At 41.7% G+C, this 14,017-nt stretch overlaps 2 protein-coding genes across 3 annotated transcripts; one reads left to right on the top strand and one right to left on the bottom strand.

The window, feature by feature from the left end:
* The first annotated feature begins 286 nt into the window (after positions 1-286).
* LOC114798390 (mitochondrial carrier homolog 1-like) lies at positions 287-11,854 on the top strand. Of its 2 annotated transcripts, XM_028994062.1 has the most exons (12): positions 312-748; positions 1,203-1,287; positions 2,379-2,485; positions 2,804-2,881; positions 3,028-3,085; positions 3,254-3,305; positions 3,415-3,474; positions 3,624-3,717; positions 4,174-4,221; positions 4,309-4,376; positions 6,768-6,843; positions 7,404-8,787. In XM_028994062.1, exons 1-12 carry the CDS (start codon positions 584-586, stop codon positions 7,476-7,478), a joined length of 966 nt encoding a protein of 321 aa, XP_028849895.1. In that variant the 5' UTR covers positions 312-583; the 3' UTR covers positions 7,479-8,787. The 2 variants fall into 2 exon arrangements, 1 of the variants encoding a protein (XP_028849895.1); XR_003751058.1 differs by lacking the exons at positions 6,768-6,843; positions 7,404-8,787 and adding an exon at positions 11,837-11,854 and having other exon boundaries at positions 287-748; positions 4,309-4,481.
* LOC114798391 (GLIPR1-like protein 1) lies at positions 8,549-13,359 on the bottom strand. Its single transcript, XM_028994063.1, has 6 exons — positions 12,926-13,359; positions 10,726-10,868; positions 10,427-10,502; positions 10,158-10,267; positions 9,855-9,946; positions 8,549-9,690 (listed from the first exon to the last, which is right to left on the bottom strand). Exons 1-6 carry the CDS (start codon positions 13,076-13,078, stop codon positions 9,392-9,394), a joined length of 873 nt encoding a protein of 290 aa, XP_028849896.1. The 5' UTR covers positions 13,079-13,359; the 3' UTR covers positions 8,549-9,391.
* Between the last annotated feature and the right edge of the window lie 658 nt (positions 13,360-14,017).

The raw sequence follows: 14,017 nt of genomic DNA, 5'->3' as shown, positions 1-14,017 counted from the left end.
GTTATTTCAACAGAGTAATGAAATGGCAAAAAATGTTGGCACAAAAAAAATAAAATTTTTGGCAGGGCTGCGGTACCATAAAACCACTAGTTCCTGTTTGCGGGCAAGTACATGGTCACGTGACGAAACGCTCCAAATGAAAAGGTGCGCAACAAACGTGGGATACGACGATGAAAATAAATTCCTTTGCAATCCCCAGCAACTTACATTTAAAATCACACAAATCTATACTGCTGACCACAAGTCACTGACCACTTTAGTTGTCACATCTCCTACACTTGACTGAAACAGACTTCCGTGGCATCAGAAGATGCTCGTCAAAAGGACACGTGTGCTTTAAGTTATACGTGTGTTGAAAGAAAACCGACATTTTTGACATATTTGCCAAGTAATTTAGTGGCATTTTATTAAAAGCGTGAGAATTGCTTATTTGCAGATTTGTAAGGGACTTTTATTTTGACGCGCCGCTGCGGTTCAGAGGCGGACAGCGGCCCGGGGACCGAGCGAGCTGCCGCTTGTCGCCGCCTGATAATCGAACGCGGGGCTTGTTGTTTCTTTTCCGCCTCCTCGCTGCGCCGGAGACATGGCCGCCGCTCGCAATCCCGAGGAAGCGGGAAGGGGAGCCGAGCCGCGGCCCGCCCGGGACGGCACCCCCGTCTCCGTGGACATGGACACGGCGATCGTGCTGCTCGGGGCCGGTGTCACGGCCATAACGCACCCACTGCTCTATGTCAAACTTCTTATTCAGGTAATTCGCCGACAAAAGGCGTGAAATGGAGAGTGTTTTTTTTAATTATTATTTTTATGTTTAAGTTGAAAGCTGGAGGAGTTTGCGCGGAGCAGGTCGGGAAATGTTGTTTTTTACATGGAAGGGTATAATATGTCAGGGTGTTGCGACTGATAAATACATTATCTCGTGTGATACTGAGAAATTGCGAATGGCCCCCTAAACTGACTGATTAACTAACACGAGACCTAGACTCACTTACTTTTTTTTTATATTATAAAAAAAAAATGCGTTAAGTTTAGTTTTGCTTGTGTATCCAAGACAAATTTACTATTAATAATTTCTGGCACTTAGCAGACGCTATTGTCCAGAGCGATTAAAATACCATTTAAGAAGTTATTTGCTTACATGTTGAGAATAGGTTCATAAACCAAATCGTTTATTAAATACTTCAGGTATTTTCTTTGTCTTTTAGGTTGGACATGAACCCCTACCGCCCACAGTTGGCACCACCCTGTTTGGAAGGAAGGTGCTGTACCTGCCAGGGTTCTTCTCCTATGGTAACTATTGAAATGTCATCCAAACACGGACAAAATGTTATCAGATGTTTGGTAGGCCCGAGTCTGGACACTTATTGTGGGTTACTCTGATTTACAATTAAAGCATTTATCAGGCGCCCTTATCCAGAGCGACTTACAATCAGTAGTTACATGGACAGTCCCCCTGGAGACTGTCCATGTCTTGCCCAGGGACACAATGGTAGTATGTGGGGTTTGAACCAGGGACTTTTTGGTCTTCTGGTTAAAAGGCGTGTGTCCCCTTTAGCAGGTCTACAACTAACACAGAATGCAGCAGCACGGCTGGTTTTCCCCCTTTCCCAAATTCTCCCACATCACTCCACTGCTACGCTCCCTCCACTGGCTCCCCATCACATTCAAAATACTGATGCTGACCTGCAAAGCCGAGCATCCTACCTCAGAGCCCTTATTATACCTCTAGTACTGCTCACCTGGTCCCTCCACCGCTGAAGGTACGAGGAAGACACTCATCTAGACTCTTCTCTGTCTTAGCCCCTCGGTGGTGGAATGAACTTCCCCTCGAGGTCAGAACAGCACAGTCGCTGAGTATTTTCAAACCGCAGCTTAACACCTTCCTCTTCAGGGAATACTTAGACTAACTTGTAACTTTGTTGTAATCTGATTTATGCAAGAAAAACTACAACAGAGTGAAATAAAGTGATTGTGTTCATGGTTTAAGTCCTAGTGAACCAGAACTGATCACTTCATGGATGGCAATGTTGTAAATCGCTCTGGATAAGGGCATCTGGCAAATGCCATGAATGTAAATGTACTGGGCTACTACCACCCCCTGATGTTAGTGACACATTATCTGTGTTTCTTAACTAATTGTTATCATTGCATGGTATCGACTGAATTATAAATGGTTTGTGATTTTTTTTTTTTTTTTTTTTTTAGTACTGTTAAAAACAAGCTGCCTCTTGCATTAGAGCCATTAAATCTGATTAAAGAGCTAAAATTAGGATTTGGACTACAACCAACTTGTTGCACTGACAAGTAAAATGTTATTGTCTTGAAAGGGGCTCCTCAGTATTGATTTTAAACTTTTTTTGAACGTCTATTTTTGTATCCAGCACAGCATATAGTCAAGGTAGACGGGAAGCTGGGTCTCTTCAGGGGACTTTCGCCCCGGATTGTGTCAAGTGCCATTTCCACTATTGTCCGAAGTAAAGTTAAACAGGTAAAAAAAAAAAAAAGGAGAAGTAAAGACTTACATTTTCCTCTAATTGTGCACGGATCTTTCGAGTTGAGCTTTCAGACACTGTGTCAGATACTGGTTTTTATAGACCTGGGGAAGTATGAATGAAATGTGTCAAGTAGAAATCTCGGGTGGAAGATCAACCGCTCCCCGCACCATTGACGTGGCTTCTTTATGCAACCCTCATCATTTACTGGGGCTTGGGACCAGCACCAAGAAATACACCAGTGGCTGGGTTGCACGTAAAGTATAAGTAATCATTATGCATATCATGATTATGAGGCCCGTATCTTTTTGAAGGCCATTCCAGTGGAGGAAGCCCATCGTATGTCTAACAGAGAAGATCTGAAGGCCTCACTCAGGAAAGTGGTTAAAGAGGTGAGCTGTGGTACTGAACTCATCACTGTTGTATTAGTAGCAGGCAGGTCAGAAACACACCCTTCCATTCTTGTGGCGCTATTACGTGAAACCTAACAGGTTACGAGGTCCGTTGTGATGCTGCGTATTTTTGTTTTTTGCTGCAGACCACGCAGGAGATGGTGGTTCAGTGCCTGTCTAGAATAGCAACTCATCCATTTCATGGTAAAATGCACAACTCTGCATGAATACGTTTGTTGTTTCAGTGTGCCTCGTGGCATTTTTCTCTCCTCAGAATACAGTATACAGAATATAGACCTTTCTGTTACTGAGAATATATTATATTCATTATATTTCCTATTCGGTCTCTGTTGTTCTCCCTTGCTTGCTCAGTAATCTCGGTGCGCTGCATGGCCCAGTTCGTGGGCCGGGAAGCAAAATACGGGTAAGCTGTGACAGAAACGTGTGTGTGTGTGTGTGTGTGTGTGTGTGTGTGTGTGTGCGCGCGCGCACGCGTGTGTTTAGATGAAAAAATGTCTTAATGTGTTTTTTAGGGGCCTGTTCAGTTCCATTGTAAAAATTTTCCAAGAAGAAGGATTGGGAGGATTTTTTGTGTAAGTGCCCTTACACAAGCAAGTAATTTGTGTTTAGCCTATTACAAGATATGAGAAAAGTTATACACTTATTTCAATAATTTTTGTGTGTTGCATTAATGGCTTTGTAGTATTAAATATTAATTTTCAGTCGTGTGTGTTTGGCGTAGGGGTCTTGTGCCACATGTCCTTGGAGAGGTGATCTTCCTGTGGTGCTGCAACCTCCTGGCTCACTTCATCAACACGTATGCAGTGGATGACAATGTAAGTGCAGTCAAGGGTTAGTTTTTACTGGAACACGGTACATCATCACCCCCCTCCTCCCTTTTCACCACGTTAAAATGTCAGTGTTCCAGGGTTGCATAATAAGTGGCAAGTGAATTAGAGAATGAGTCCAGCACACTCTGCACTTTACCGTGGCTGCACTACTCTTTATTTTGATTAATATTGGTGTCAGGGTTGTATGTGTAGAAACCTTGCGCCCCAGTAAACGTTTAAATGGACTCAAAGGAGCCCATGGGATACAGGCAGGGTTTTAATTGCACAGAGCTCTCAGCACAGAGTACAGTTGGCAGGAATTTTAATTCTGGCATAAATAATTTAATCCTTTCTGCCCAGGGTTACTTGTTCTGCCACACACTGTGCTCGTGTAACCTAGAGGTCTTTGGTAACATGCGTTCATATTTTGGTGCTAAAAGTGGCTATTTTCCCTTTTAACAGTTTAGCCAAGCCCCGGCTGTAAGGAGTTACACAAAGTTTGTGATGGGAGTAAGTTCGGTTTCCTGAACTCATTGTATTTAGATAGCTTGAGGTCTTTGCAGTGTGTGAAGCGGTGTACTCTTTGTGTGTGTGCAGATTGCTGTGAGTGTGCTGACATATCCCTTCATGTTGGTCGCGGATCTGATGGCTGTGAACAGTTGTGGGTGAGTGGCAACCTTGAGTGGTATCTTGCTCAGTGGCACCTTGGCAGTTCAGGATTCAAATCACAACCTTCTGATTATGATTATTTTTTATTTTATATACCATATTTCTTGACCATTTACGTTGGTAGATTCTCACTGAAGGCATCAAAACTATGAATGAACACATGTGGAGCTATGTACTTAACAAAAAAAGGTGAAAGAACTGAAAACATGTTTTATATTCTAGTTTCTTCAAAATATCCACCCTTTACTCTGATTACTGCTTTGTACACTCTTGGCATTCTCTCGATAAGCTTCAAGAGGTTGTCACCTGAAATGGTTTTCCAACAGTCTTGAAGGAGTTCCCAGAGGTGTTTAGCACTTGTTGGTAGGGTTGCAAAATTCCCGGAATTTTCAAAGATGGAAACTTTCCATGGGAATTAACGGGAATTAATGGGAATAAACGGGAATTAACAGGAATTTATGGGAATAAACTGGGAATTTTCAAAATTGAAGGTTGGCTCTTCTTAGGGAACTTAAATATAGTTGAGCAAAGTATATTTTAGCATAATATTGAAAAAAACAAACAAATGCAATTCAAATACACTTGAATATCCATGCCATTCCTTAATCACATGTACAGAGCACATGCTTGCTGCATGGCTATTGAGACCACCTACTGGCACTGTGCATGCCTCCATCACATGTACACATGGACCACACTTTTGAGCCTGAAGGACAAAGAGCATTGAAGGCACACATTTGAGCCTGTGGACTTAACAAGTGAGGTAAGTTGGTGGGAAAGAATATCTAGCAGTCAGAAAATCCTCAAACCTATTGCAGCAGCAATAGCGAAGATAGAGGGGGATGGTGCCATCTTGTCAGATGTCCAGTGCCTTTTTGCAGAACTCAAAGAAGAAATCCAGACAATTCTGCCCACTTCCCTACTACTGAAAGCAGAGGAAACGGCTGTGGTCAAGTCATTGGAACAGTGGAGGGAGTTCTGCATGAAGCCAGTGCATGCAGCAGCATACATGCTGGACCCCAAATATGACAAGGGCATACTTTCTGGGGAAGAGATCAATGGTGCCTATGCAGTCATTACAGCCATGTCTGACCACCTGGGTCTCAATAAAGGCAAAGTTCTAGGCAGTTTGGCAAAGTATCGAACAAAGCCAGGCCTTTGGAAAGGGGATGGAATATGGCAGTCATGCCAGCACATATCTGCAGCCACCTGGTGGAAGGGACTATGTGAATCTGAGGCCCTTGCACCTGTAGCCTCCATCCTCCTCCAAATCCATCATCAGCCGCCTCTGAGCGCAACTGGTCACTGTTTGGGAACACCCACACAAAGGTTCGCAACAAGCTCACAAATGTGAGAGTGGAAAAGCTGGTCGGCATTCCGGCAAACCTACGGCTCTTTGAGCCTGACACAGAGCCATCCTCAACAAGGCTGGAAAGTGACACTGAAGAGGAAGACTCAGAGTTGGATGCTGAGGAAGTGGACATGTTGTTGGATGATGATGAGGTCCAGGAAGAGTCTATTGACTGAGCAAAAATGAGAAAAGAGGATTGCTTGAAGGAAGATTTGCATGTTTAATGGGACGTTTTGGAGGATAAGTGGCATTTTTCATTTAACCTTTTGAATGGGACTTTGTGGAGATTTTTGAACAGGGGGCATTTTTGAATGAGTGGGGTTAGGGGATGGTAATATTGAACTCAACATTTATGTTTTTATTCATCCATGAAACAAGTTATTGAAACGTGTTCTATTCTACTGTACTTACAAATAAATCTGTTGAAATATCTGTTGAAAACATTTTGCATGGAGGTTTTCTTATGATTTCTGTTTATATTTATGCTTGGAAATAATATATTCCCAGTTAGTTCTCCTTAATTCCCATTAATTTCCAAAATTCCCAAGCTTAACTTACCATGGAAATTTACCGGAAACTTTTCGGAAATTTACTGGAAATTTTCCGCCCCTTTGCAACCCTACTTGTTGGTCCCTTTGCCTTCACTCTGCGGTCCAGCTCACCCCAAACCATCTCGACTGGGTTCAGGTCCGGTGACTGTGGAGGCCAGGTCTCCACTTTTTGGTTTAGATAATTGACTCAAATACACAGTTTGTGGTAAAATGTTGCTTGGCCCATCTGTTATTTACATGTCACATGGTTTGTTCTCGTCACTGATTCCGTTTGGTCGTCACACTGCCTGGTCACAGCGGAATCTCAGCTTTCACTCATCAGCCTGTGCAGTTTCTTTTCCTGATTGAACTGTTTAACTTTGACAATAACTGCCAGTAATGTCAGTAATTTCTTTGAAAGCCAGTGAAGGGTTTACAGCAGCATAAATGGGTCTGGTGCAGCTTTCTCTGAATACTCAATGCTTGTGTAATCTTCCTGTAATCAGCCTGGCTGCCGGTCTGCCCCCGTATTCCCCACACTTTATATCCTGGATCCACTGCTGGAGTCACCTGAGTCAGCAGGTAACTCTTCTTTTCTATTATAAAGACAATGCATATTTAAACATTTTAGTTTACAACATCATATAAAAGAATCATGTCTCTACACCTGAATGACAAAACCATAGATCACAGTTGATTCTTTTGAACATGCTAGATGCAATCCTTAACAAATCAGTTTGCTAAAAACAACAGCATTAATATTACATTGAATTAACATTCACCAAAAGCAAATTTGACAGTTTTGAAAGTTTAATCTATATCAAATGAAAATGTTCTATTAGGTTTGGGCTGACAATTCAGTCTAATAGAAACTGATGCAATGATATGCTTTAAACTTGATTAAGCCAATCAGTCATTTATTATCAGTTATGGTTCATCTTTAAATAAAATATCAAGAAAGCATAACGCTTGAAAATTGAGATTATTATTGTTTTTGTTTTTTTTTGTTTTTTTTTAACTCTATAGTGGCCTTGTCACACAGTTGTGTATCCTTGTGGGCAAGTATGCACTCTCCATCCAGTTTTGTGAAGTTCTGAATGTTTGTTATTGTTTTATTCCCCTCGCTCACATTGGCCAACTAGGCCCAGCTTTTCCGGGGATCTAGTTTCTTCTTCCGCCGTGTGCCAATGGCTGCTGTTTCAATGCCTGTGGAGTAAAAGGCAACAAACCTCAGATGCAGCCTCCACCAACTGGTCACACTTCTCAACCCACCCACAGCAGCCTGGACTGGACACGCATCCATCCAGTGCATCAGATGACAGCAGGGCTGTTTGGATGGAGCTCATCATTCCTTAAACAGCTGAGCTCGGTATTAGCTGCTGAACTTTGTCTTCATATATCCCATATTAAAGGTGCCACACGGTACTGTTGTACTGTTGGTCAGTACCAGTCAATGCACTAATTTATTACTTACATTTAATTGTTTTTGTTTTGCCACAACTTTGCACATTATTATTATAATCATTCAATTAATTCCTTTTTTGGAAATATATGCCAAATACCTATGCTGTTGAGAGTGTTTTGCCTTGTAATACATTATGGAATTGTCATATTTAAGCCATAGTTGCATGTTGAAATTATTGCGTGTGTGCATCACCGGCAAAAATTCCCCACCTCTCTCAGTGCAATATCTGTTCATTACATGCAAATGTCCTGTCAGTGCTCTGATCTTGTCTTTTTCGCCAATACTACTGCTCAAGGGATTAAGCAGGGAGAGGATAACAATATTAATATATTGATGATATTATTATAATGTTATTATTCATACTTCAATAATATCTTATTAATACCTATACAGCTTATCCTTGTACACTTGCTTCTAGGGTCAGTAAACAGTAAGAATATATGTATATAAATAGTGTGTCTTGAACATATGTATGTGATAATGAATTTAGTTTTGTGGGGTTTTTTGTTCTTTAAACAGCAAAAAAAATATGCGAAATAGACTAGTTCAGCATTTGTTTTGTGTAGAGAAGCACTTACTTTTTATTGGTGGTCCAGTATGGTATGCTTTGGGGTACCTTTTATGAGTAGTTACTTCTGCAATCTCTCAAAAATAAAACCTTAGGAAATGTATGTGGACCCCATTTTGGAGGAGTCTCAGCATAACACCTTCATTTCCTGCTCAGTGTTGACGTCCAGGGATAACTCCTTTAACCGCAGTGGTGCTCTTATGTTAAGGAGATTTACAAAAATCTTTTCAAAGTCAATAAAAAAGAGCCTCCTGGAGTGTGACCAGCACATCCTTAACTGTGCCCTAATATTTATGAGTTTATTACTTTTTACAAACTGCATGACATTAACGAATCAAAACCATGTAATTTTTTTCTAGCATTGTAACTGTTGTAACCTTAACAACGAAATGACCTTAATCTGTTACCATGTGCCATTCTATGTATCCATCTTCTAATCAGTTTAATTAAAAAAGATTTATGGATTTATTAAATATCCAAACATTCACTTTTATGATCGTTTTGTGGAGTCCATCTTTACACTTTGAAATGACTATGTACATTACTGTGCAGATTTTTTTTTTAATGAACACAAAGTTCAGTTATCTTTATAACACGGCATGTAAATCTACAAGGAATCATTATAGCCACAATCACTATTATTAACCTATAGTTTCATATATCACTTATTATTTATAGTTGAACTTAACCATGCATCAGAATTCCTTAATGATGTAGATCTGATGGTACAACACTATAGCTGAATGTGTGTGGCTTGGCCACTGGCTTTAATTCCCCTTCCCATGTGACCCCACTTCGATAATACTGTCAGCAGTACATGTACACTTTATATAAACGTACATTGATTAATATTCCAGCTCTCATCATAAACATGGCATGGCAACAGAACCACTGTGAAGTCCATTATTAACAAAATGCTACAAAAGCATTATAATAGTACTGTAGAATTGTAATAAAACAGTATTCAATATTTTGTGCAAAGAAAAAAGCACCAGCAGGTAGGCCTACTATTGCATCTCCGCTGATTTTGTCCTCCTTTTGTGCTTATGTTCTCATCAAGTGAATAATAGTGATTTAGCACAGGCAAATTTTCAGTTTTAGTGAATGACGTAGGTGAACAGAACAGTCATAAGCAGCGTCAATAACCAGGGCTTCGCCATCACTGCACAAGCCTGGGCCGGCTGGATTATGTAAGGAATCATGTCTGCCGCAGTTTCCCTAATGGTGCCGATCTCCTCCTTATCTGTAGCTCCTGCAGTAGAACCATCTGGCCCATCTGTACCAGCCGGTGTGTGCGGCATCTGGTGGGCTTCACTGAAATCACTGGTCGTCATCCATTCAGGCACTGTTGTTGTCACCCACTCAGGCCCAGTCGTGCTGAGTATAATGTCTGGTGCTAGAATTTAAAATCACAGCATAAGCAATGAGTCAGAGACGGAGAGCTGATCTGTAATTTGGATGATCATAGCGCCCATGTCAGCATTTTCTTTCAACAACAGAATCACAAACTTTCTATGACAATGGGCTTTGACAGGTCATGCAGTTGAAAATATGTCTTACCACAAATGTTGTGGTCACATACACTGAAGTCATCTGGACACTTGCTGCAGGAATCTCCATTCTCATAGGGCTTTTCTCCAATGAAATTACCTCTTGGAGCCGAAACAGTCACAGTCATAAGATTTTTCATTAATATTATACATTAAGCTGAATCTTTGACCAAATTAGCCTGTTAGAGTTAAAAAAAAAAACAAAAAAAAACGCATGTAGTGGGCGTTCGAATTTTGATCAGGCTAATAGTTCTAGCATTAAAAGCCCAGATTCCACCTAACTCTTTGGAAGGACCTGAGAACAGATACATACGCAGGGTAATAATTACACACGAATAGGGTGGACTTTTCCACTGCCAGCCCCTGAAGTTTCTCACACAAGTAGGTAGCGCAGCCAACACGGTACGTGTCTGCCCACACCACCTATAACATTGCAAGAGACATAAAACATTTTGCTTCTGTTTTATTTGTGGCACTTACTTATATATTTATTTCATTAAAATGCGCAGTAGACTTAAGTCCCTTAAGCCATGAACCATGAGATGCATGATACAATCTAACCTCTTTCATTCATCGACTCACCTGGGTATAGTGGCCACACATTTCCCCATCTGTACAGTTGTTGTAGTCGTAATCATAAAACTTGTGTTCATTGTACCTGTTTGAAAAGGAAAGAGATGTGCCAGACCAAATTTCAACTATCAAATCCACCGATGTGGAGATATACATAACGCATCAAGGCAATTAATGTCGATGCAAGTCATGATGCTGGTGAACTTCCACTGTCTTTATACAGGGACAGAGCACACAAGGCTTAAGTGACCTGCTCAGTGACATCATTGCAGGGTGATGATGCGGTTGAGAGATGAATTGTTACATACCACTCTGTTATTGCTTTGGTGGGGTCGAAAGCTCCATTTGTGGCATAGAGATTTTCACCAGTGTCCTCCAGGTCAGGGTTGTGGTCCCACACGCATTTTGCAGCATATTGTTCGGCCACAACCTTGAGATTTTCATCCCATTTCTTCACAAAGGGGGGAAGACCAGCAGCATGTCAGAGTGACACATCTCATATTCGCTCTGTAGGTTTTCTGACTGATACCACTACATTCTTTAAGGGTTTAGAGTAAAATGTAAAAATCACAGAAGAGGTCCTGAACTTTCAAGCAGGAATGAGGTCTTGAACTATTTCCTGCTTGAATCAGGGAGCAACACGATCCTGGATGGACAATCCCAAACTGCACAATAGAGTATTTGTCTGTCCTGGACTTGATCAGGAAGTGTGTTATGAGTTCCCAGACATGTGCTGGATGGCCCCAGAGAAGTCATGGTCTGTCCTCACAATGCTGGAGTGATACCCTGGGGTACTGAGCATGCATCCTGTAAATATCTGTCCTTCAGTATATATCAATACATATCATGTAGAACTTTGGCAATTTTGAGTCTTAGGTTATTGCTATATTTTAATTAAACTAATCAAATAATAATAAATGGCTACACGTTGGGCCAGTGGTTAGAAACCTGGACTCCAAGGTTGGGAGTTTGAATCCTGGCTTAAACCTTGTTGGCAACTCTGAGATGTCTGTAGGTGTGAGGGTGTGAGTGAATGGCGTGTGTGTGCGTCCTGTGGTCGGCTGGCGCCCCGCCCTGGATGAGGGCGCCCTACTCCTCGTGTTATGGGATGGGTACTGGCAGCCACGACCCTGCGTAGGACTCACTCACTCCCTCACTCATTTTATGTGAAGTGAGTGAGGTGGTGGGAAATAAATAATATTCACTCACTCACTATCCATAACCACTTCCATAACCCATAATGTTATCTGAACAGAGCACCATCAGATGTCTTGTGGTGTCCTTGCTACGATTGGTTAATACCAGTCTTATGCTTTTTTGTTATAGCCGGGAACTCATTTCTCTGCATTCCAGAGGAGCCAACGGAGATAACACAACATAGCCACACTGACTTCGAAACAGTATCGGATTGCACACCACATACACACACACACACACACACACACATACACACACACACAGTATTGCACAACAGCAAGTTTGAATGAACACCCACACACTCATTAAAACAGACGCCACACAGGCATGAACTGCAGGATCCCTGAAGGATCACACTGCAGTGAATTTGGAACCATAGTTGGCGCAACACATTGTGCAAAAAGTAGCTCTCTGCAGTGACAGCAACAACTGTATTTTTATGGATCGTAACAAATGTATTAAGCAGACTGTAAAGCACCAGACTGCTCAGAGTTCAGAATGTCTTCTTAGTCATGATCAGCAGGTACCAGCAAGTGATGACATTATCACCAACATAACATTGGGATGTGGTGGGATAATTCAGATGGCATAACATCTGCACGCCATCACGTTTTTTGCATTATTTTAATTAATACAGCATGTGAATGGGCGTATGAGTGTTTTTTTCACTACATGGATGAGATCATGTTGTTTTGAGCTCTGCTCTGTAATCCATCACACCACTACAGCGGATGAGGGTCAGGCTGCTCATGATATGTATTAGAATGGGATGTTCGGAAAAAACAAACACATTTGAAATTACATTAAAATTACATTACATTAATTGTATATATCTACAAGATTAAGGTATGATTCAGGTAACCTTAACCTTATTTCTGTCTTCAAGCGCACATCCCCATGGTCATGTCTCTAATTATAACACAACTCCAGCAACTTATCCTAGTCATGACATATGTGTGTTTGAATATGCACACATTGATATATACATTTGTTATGGGGATAATTGCAGTAGTTTAACTTTTTTTTTTTTTTTACATTTAAAACAAAGGTAGTTTAATTTCTTCAAGCACACAAGAACCTCACACAGTCGGTTGCTATGACCGACTGAAATTAAACAAGCCGTTTCAGCTGCTGGAAATAGCAGGTAGCCGCATGATCCAGGTACGTGGAGCCTTGGAGAAATGGATCTCACATGCTGCCAAACTGACCTCCGATCAGTTGCAGGTGTCCAGTCCAATCAAAAACAGATTACGTTCCCCATCAAAGTGGCACGAGAGCCACGCCAGGAGAAGTAGGGCAAGCAGGTCTTACCATTTTTCTCATGTAGGTTGCCGTGGGATCCACCTGCGAACGGAAGACGTTGTGCTGATCCACTATTGTTGCCTTGTCCTCTTCGCTCAGCTGAGCATCAGCGGCAGCGATGATGACCAAGAGGGTGGCAAAAGTTACCTGGTTTGACCGCATGGTCTTACTGGCACACTCCAGTCCTCCCAGCAGTTCAACTGGTTACTGTATATGTGAACAGAACCCGGCTCCTTGTAGGTGAACGTCTTGTTGAGTCTTGTGCCGAACACGTTTGTGTCCATCTACTGTAGATCTGCCTGTTCCTGTGTGCTTCTTGGCACTCTGGCTTTTGTAAATGCTGCACAAGCTTAAGAAATTCGCTCCTCTTACACTCGTCCCGGAGTGGACCCTCCCAGCCCTCTCCACAGGAGGACTCACACTCTCTCCTGTCCCAGCCAAGCTTCAGGTCACCACAAACACACACACACACACACACAGCCGACTCGCATGCCTTCAGGGGGCGGCTTCATGCTGGTTGATATTTACAGTAAAACGACTATCATAGGGGAGACTGGGGAAAAATGTAGATGATGTCTTTACAGCCGGGGGTCACAGGAAACAGGTTTTCACTGCCTGGTGTCCTGGTCATCTCATGTTTCCTGCATTTTCTGGGGAGGGGGCCACTAAATGCTCACACTCCCACCAATCAGCCACTACATTAAAACTACAGTCAGGCAAAGTGATTGCCTGTTTGCAATGGCACATGTCAAGGGATGGAGGAATATCTTTTTCATCTTTTTCAACTCAGCCAGAAAGAAACGGAATGGTGCAGGTTGGAGCAGGAATGTTGATGACAATCCTCCCCTGCTTTGAGGCATATTTTCCCATCAGATTTGTAATATGTCTTCTTACACTATGGGTAATTAGAGATTTTTGTATGTTTTTGAACATCGAACTGAGATTCATTTATGATTTCCAAAAGAATAATTACAAGACCGTGTTCATTTGACTGGCTATGAGACTACATGAATTTAAGCATAAAAATATATTGCCATAGCATGCTATGAAAATAGTTCACGTTTTAGATGAAATTCCAGGAAATGACATGAAGTGGAGCAT

This window comes from Denticeps clupeoides, chromosome 10, assembly GCF_900700375.1.
Source record: "Denticeps clupeoides chromosome 10, fDenClu1.1, whole genome shotgun sequence".
NCBI lineage: Eukaryota > Metazoa > Chordata > Actinopteri > Clupeiformes > Denticipitidae > Denticeps > Denticeps clupeoides.
This window is presented reverse-complemented; position numbering and strand designations above follow the sequence as displayed.

Excerpts from the sequence above, each read along its gene's own strand:
- LOC114798391 (XM_028994063.1), bottom strand. The coding sequence starts at position 13,078 with ATGCGGTCAAACCAGGTAACTTTTGCCACCCTCTTGGTCATCATCGCT. Across the intron at positions 10,503-10,725 it reads ACCAAAGCAATAACAGAGTG|GTACAATGAACACAAGTTTT; the intron begins GTATGTAACAAT and ends CTTTTCAAACAG. Across the intron at positions 9,947-10,157 it reads GTGTGTAATTATTACCCTGC|AGGTAATTTCATTGGAGAAA; the intron begins GTATGTATCTGT and ends TTCGGCTCCAAG.
- LOC114798390 (XM_028994062.1), top strand. The coding sequence starts at position 584 with ATGGCCGCCGCTCGCAATCCCGAGGAAGCGGGAAGGGGAGCCGAGCCG. Across the intron at positions 749-1,202 it reads ATGTCAAACTTCTTATTCAG|GTTGGACATGAACCCCTACC; the intron begins GTAATTCGCCGA and ends TTTGTCTTTTAG. Across the intron at positions 3,718-4,173 it reads CGTATGCAGTGGATGACAAT|TTTAGCCAAGCCCCGGCTGT; the intron begins GTAAGTGCAGTC and ends CCCTTTTAACAG.